General features: G+C 42.0%; 2 protein-coding genes across 2 annotated transcripts in view; one reads left to right on the forward strand and one right to left on the reverse strand.

Annotated features, from left to right (window-relative positions):
• The window catches only part of ino80 (INO80 complex ATPase subunit), a 94,504-nt gene extending 93,663 nt beyond the window's left edge, over positions 1-841 (forward strand). Inside the window, 1 exon segment of the mRNA XM_031800952.1 lies at positions 1-841. This exon segment is cut by the window's left edge and continues 1,827 nt beyond it. The gene's annotated coding sequence lies outside the window, so the exon portion shown is untranslated.
• Positions 842-2,283: 1,442 nt separating this feature from the next.
• chac1 (ChaC, cation transport regulator homolog 1 (E. coli)) lies at positions 2,284-4,601 on the reverse strand. Its single transcript, XM_020474688.2, has 3 exons — positions 3,722-4,601; positions 3,522-3,557; positions 2,284-3,326 (listed from the first exon to the last, which is right to left on the reverse strand). The coding sequence occupies exons 1-3, from the start codon at positions 3,899-3,901 to the stop codon at positions 2,940-2,942; spliced, it is 603 nt and encodes a 200-aa protein (XP_020330277.1). The 5' UTR covers positions 3,902-4,601; the 3' UTR covers positions 2,284-2,939.
• Between the last annotated feature and the right edge of the window lie 1,389 nt (positions 4,602-5,990).

Raw genomic sequence — 5,990 nt, forward strand, 5'->3', positions numbered from 1 at the left:
TCTGTTGCTGATCTGTTTGTGTACAACTCTCGTGTGCTTCTGAAATGACACCCTGTTCACTACCGTACCCTACTTCTTGATTCAACTCTGGCCAAAAGTAGGACACTATTTCAGGAATAGGATGCCATTTCAGTTGCAACCTAATATGGGTGTCCTTTAAAACTTAACATGGATTGTAATATGAACCATAGAACTGAAGTTAATTTAAAAGTTGGTAATAATTTATCAGAATTCATGTCAACATTGTAAAAAAAAAAAAAATGTATTGATGCCATTTTTATTTTAAAAACAGAAAGAGAAAAAAAAAAGTTATACTTCTGATCAGAGTCTTTTGTCTTTGTGATGTCATTCAGTGATGTTTTGGGGTATGTTGACTCATGTTAATTCAAAGTTGTTAAAACTAGGGTTGCCAAATCCTGGTAACTTTTCCACATTTCCCCGATGTTTTATTTTTTATTTTTATTTTTTTTAATTTATTTTTTCCCCCAGAAGTACCGGTTGGAGGGTTCTCTGAATTTCTGCTTTGTCATTCCCTCGTAAGGATTTCTAGAAAAAAACGGGGAATTTTGGGAAAAGTTAGCGTAATTGTGCAACCCTATGTGGAACCAAGCACTATGTCTAGTTTTGAACGTTTGTTCTGTGTTGGATACTATAGTGTGATGATGAAATCTCTTCTCCTATAACATGTAAATAAAAAATTGAGGGCGACATGTGTTGACCCCTGGTTGGTTCTTCCCCCAGTTTGCCTGTCTATTTTTATAGGTCATGTGTAAATATGAATACAAAGCTGTCATTTTACTAACCAGAGAAGCCAATTCAAAATAAAAGATTGATTAATCAACTTGTGTTGTGATGATGCGTTTAACGGCATAGATGCACTGGATATGTACAGTAGGCCTACTGTAAAACCAACATTTCTTAGGTCAGAAAGGTCAGAAATATTCAAACAGTTTACTACAGATGCAAGCTTAGACGCACTTCAACCAAAGAGAGTTTGAATGAATACCTCGGATCACCGTGCTCTTTCAGCTGCTCTTGACTTTCACATATTACACAACCCATCTACTGCTATGTGTCTCATATAGCCCTGCAGAGGTTTTGTTTTTAGTCGTACAGTCTGTCCCCGTGGGAGTGTTGGCTGTCATCTTTGGTAGCAGGTTTTTGTAAAGTCAGCTAGTGCAGCACTGTGGTCCTACGGTCTAGCTAAGCTGAGAGTCCAAAATGACACAATATTCTGAATATAGTGCACTACTTTGAACCAGATCCCTAAAAGCCCTGGTCGGATGTGAAGCCAGAGCAGATTGTACTGGACATATTATGTAATGCAGTCGTCTGACCTTTTGGGTGTTAATGTCCAGGAGCTTTTCTCTTGGTAATGTTATTGAACTCCAACCTTTCAGAGGAGTGGAAGAGTTTGTCCACTGTGTCATATTCAAACACGATTGCAATTTTTGATCTCGAGGATACCAGTTATCTAAACTGGAATGTTATGAAACCCCCAAGATTGGTCAATTCCAAAATCCTTTGTAAGCTACGGGCATTCTTGTAATGGTCAAGTTAAGAGGATTTCCTCAATGTTTACACGTGTACCTGTTGTTACCCTGAGACAGTTCAGTTCCTGCCTCCTTCCGTTGTAACTCAGAATGGCAATTCTTCTGAAGAGAGAATTTCCCATCTAAAGTGTTCTAGAACCAGTATGAGGTTCCCTCTGTTCTACTAGAGTATTGGCCTCAGGTGCTGTTGATGAGTCTCCATTTCCTTCCTGATGCTTTAACCTATCAGAGAGCTGCAGATTCTAACCACAGGACTTCCAGGGATCCACTGTCACCCCCTGTAACAGGTTACCTAAGACTGGACCTAGTCTGATTTGAGTCACAGTCAAAAGGACACCGTGTGCCAGCCAATGTTAGAGAGCACTGTGTGTTTGTGTTCAGCAGCCAAGGAGAGCACTGTGTGGTATACTCGGTTGACACCTTTGTGTGTTCTGGCGAGATGTTTGGGAGTGCTGTGTAAATATGCATTTGGTCGACGCCACGTAATGAGTACTGCATGTTCCCTCAGCTGGCATTCAGCAGCAGCATAGGGTAGTTTGTTTATCCAAACATAGGCGCCAATGGGTTCCTCACCTGAACTTGTCCTATTTCACAGTCTACTGCAGTGGTTGTATAGGAGTGCTGGTATCGGCCTCACAACGTTGACGCTACAATATGGATGGTGGGAGATCGGAACACTGCCTACTCACAGCTAGGGACCATGATTAGGAATGAAAACAGCAACACAAACGATGTTTGGACCATTTAATTGGTGGGATCTGCTAAGCAACTGGATTTAACTTTGCTATAAAACCAACCTTTTACAACAAAGGTGTATGTAACAGCAGCCAGTTTAGTTGGCAAATGAGTGACAGTTGAAATAAAAATAGACACCAGGTAGTAGCTACATCAGTATTTCATTCATGGACATGAAACTGAACCGTTAAAGCCCTATTTAAACCTGAAACACAGTAAAAACAGAACTGGATAGATAGTCATTTGTTCAACAGTGACATCTAGTATAGAGTCCCCTGTCTGGCTTGACAAAGTAACTTCACACCAACTAAATATTCGTGCTTGGGTAAAAAAAAATGATACGGCAGGCACTCCTCAACTCAAAAGTGCATGCTTCCTTTTATACCTCTTCTTATGGCATCAGGTTAACAGTGGATGGGATAAGACAAGCTACACAATTACAGGTTTTACAAATACACAAAGGACTGGAACACATCTGTTTTAATGAATTTAGAGACTGACTGGGCTAGCCTCTGTTACAGATAACACGTTTACACTAAGGCTTGTATCTCAAATGGCACCCTGTTCCCTACATCAGACACTACTTCATATGTACTAGGGTACCAATAGGAGAGCCCCTAATCGTAGTATAGATGGAAGGGTATGTATGGGCTACTGGGCCCCTAGCAGGTATGGCACTAGGGCCAGAGCAGCAGCCTCGATGGAGAACAGGTGTGGGTCGTCCACGTGAGGGCAGCTCCTCCTCATGAACTCAGCCAGGCGGAGAAGATACTCCAGGTTGTGACCCGTCTTGCCCTGCCTGGTGGCGATCTGGTGCCCTATCACCTCAGGGCTGGCGGGCCCCAGGAAGAGTGGGTTGTCTGGGGTAGCAATGTAGAGGAGAGCCTGTTGGGTCTGGTTGGATTGGTCATCCTCGGGGATGAAGTCTACGAGCTTGGTGATGTAACCGCCGCACACAGCCTCGCGCACATTCAAATACTTAAGGGACTCCTCCACCTGGGAACCGGTCACCTCGAAGGCCACGCCCCAGGTAGTTGCCTATAGGAAGCAAGATGACATTTTGTCAAGAGGAACAGCTAGAGATGTGTTAGACAGCTCGTTCAAAGACGAACAAGTGGATATGTGGCATTAATAAATATGGAAATTAGTGATAAGGTTTGAGTTCTGTTGTGTGGAAAGTACATAACTAAACCCCCCCAAAAAAGGCATAATTTAGGAAGAAGTCCCACTTACGTCATCATCCTCAATCAGCGTCACCACTCTTCCGGGCTGCGTAGGAAAGAAAAATAGGTCAGCAACAACAAGACGAAAGCAATAGTTATCTATGTAGCCAAGTTGTACAGCGGCCACATCAGGGCGTGGTATCAAATTATACATGCAACAAACAATACATTATAGTGATAGTATTTTTTAAAAATTGATATTCATCTTACAAGGTCATCATTTCCACGATGGAAGTTGTCTCCGTGCCAGAAGCGTCTCTTGTAGCCGTGGATGTATCCGACCTGGCTACTCTTGTATTTGAAGTCCGGCTTCCACACCAGAGATCCGTATCCGAAGATCCACAGACTAGTCAGGCTGGTCTTACCGGCGATGATATCTTTAGGCTTCATTATGGTCGGTAACTAGTTTTGATTTTCAAATGAAGCGATGGTAAAAAATTAAATTCTATAATAAGAATAAAATTGGGTTGATGATTCAATTTATTAGCTAACTAGGTAATGTTAGCTTCCTTCGATCAAGGAGGAGCGGTATAGGTTGGCTCACAGTGATACCGCGGACGGAATTTGAGCCCAACTGCTTGGCAGTTGTGAAGATGGAGTATCGGAGTCCGTTTTGCTTTGCACGATGCATGCCGATGCATTAGTTTCGCCGCATACTGACTTAAAAATCCATAGTAGCCGCTTGGCTAGCTTTTCGTATCTAAATAAAAACAGGCAACAACAAAAACAACCCCCCCGTTTGGCTAGCTATCCAAGCCAGTCGGTAGTTTACGACGAATACAGAAATTATTTATAAAACCGCTGAGCTTGATGTTTCTTCGGAGAAAGCTTTAACTCTCAGTCATGTATTCGTTCTCTTGATAACAAATGGCGTTTTCTCATGGTACATTTATAGCCAAGAGTCAAAATGGGTTGACACTATGGCTTTGTTTTCAACCAATTATATCTCAGAGAGGCTGATCTTCATGGGGTGGTAGCGAATCAGAGATGTGTGTCCCAAATACGTATGATTAAAATTCTATTGGCGTTGAGGCTAAAACTAAAACACGCCCATGCCTTGCAGCGATTAGCTTGTAAAAGCATCAATCATAACAGAAAAGCCTCTGATTGGGTACTTTTATACTGTCACGCCAGACAACTACGCATCTCATTATCCATGACTGGCTGATGCAATTTACTTCAGCATTTCAGGCCAGTCAATAGCCCGAGACATTGCATCAGATTCGTAGTAGATACCAAGCCTCTCAAAATTGGGGGAGTTGAATATCTTATCTTTTAACATGGAAAATATACAAATAAATTCAAGTGGACAAATAGAGGAAGGTTTAAACCTAAATTACATTTTGAATGATTGGAGGCCTATCTCTAGAATATAAGGAATGAGCCAAATCAGAGTGTTCTTGAGGGACTTGTTTGGATCGTGTGTATGGTAGCCTATACATGGGGGCTTATTAATGTGCCTGTGACATCAGAGTGTGCTTCCTCTGCGTCATGCATATTGGTTTTACACCAGGACCACGGGGCAGTACTGTAACCTAGCCTAATGTATACTCAGCTCAAATATCCAATGGCACGAACCAAGGCCAACACCATGTACTTCTATCCTCTTTCCCTCTTTCCTGTTTCACTCAGCCAGGTGTAAAAGCCATGTTGCACTCCAATTATATAAGTCTATGGTTCACTCTAGGCTGTGGGCTAGACATTGTTCAAACCTGCCTACACAAGTAGCCTATCGGTCTACTCTAATGTATAGCATGTGCCTTTCTTCACACTGTACTGTACTTCATTGCTGCAAGCACCATGAAACTGATGAGAATAACTGTCAATACTAGGTCTGGACTAGGTCAAGACTAGGTCTGGACTAGGTCAAGACTAGGTCAAGACTAGGTCAAGACTAGCTTAAATGAAAACAAAAGCCATGTTAGTTACTATAGTCGATCCATGAGTTGTATCAAGCAGGAGAATCTTAATACTAGATTATATATAAATAGCTTGGCATTAGCTGGTGTGATACGATTCAGACCTCTGTGTAAGCTGTTTATTATAAGTCTACTGTGTACAGTGTCAGAGATTTACACCGAGTGGACAAATCATTAAGGACACCTGCTCTTTCCGTGCCATAGACTGACCAGGTGAATCCAGGTCAAAGCTATGATCCCTTAGCGCATCGGTTTGTGTCAAGAACTGCAACACTGCTAGGTTTTTCATGCTCAATAGTTTTCTGTGTGTATCAAGAATGGTCCACCACCCAAAGGACATTCAAGCCAACTTGACACAACTGTGGGAAGCTTTGGAGTCAACACGGACCAGCATCCCTGTGGAACGCTTTCCACACCTCGTTTTGTACACTCAATGTAAATCTCCTATCACACCAGTCATGCCTTTCAAGGAATTGAGTCAGATCCATCCACTTCCTCTCAATGTCCTGTATAAGCCTAGTTCAGGGTTGGTTTTTATTTATTTATTTATTTTTATTTTA

This window comes from Oncorhynchus kisutch, linkage group LG21, assembly GCF_002021735.2.
Source record: "Oncorhynchus kisutch isolate 150728-3 linkage group LG21, Okis_V2, whole genome shotgun sequence".
NCBI classification, from domain to species: domain Eukaryota; kingdom Metazoa; phylum Chordata; class Actinopteri; order Salmoniformes; family Salmonidae; genus Oncorhynchus; species Oncorhynchus kisutch.

Excerpts from the sequence above, each read along its gene's own strand:
- chac1 (XM_020474688.2), bottom strand. The coding sequence starts at position 3,901 with ATGAAGCCTAAAGATATCATCGCCGGTAAGACCAGCCTGACTAGTCTG. Across the intron at positions 3,558-3,721 it reads ATCGTGGAAATGATGACCTT|CCCGGAAGAGTGGTGACGCT; the intron begins GTAAGATGAATA and ends TTTCCTACGCAG. Across the intron at positions 3,327-3,521 it reads CGCTGATTGAGGATGATGAC|GCAACTACCTGGGGCGTGGC; the intron begins GTAAGTGGGACT and ends TGCTTCCTATAG.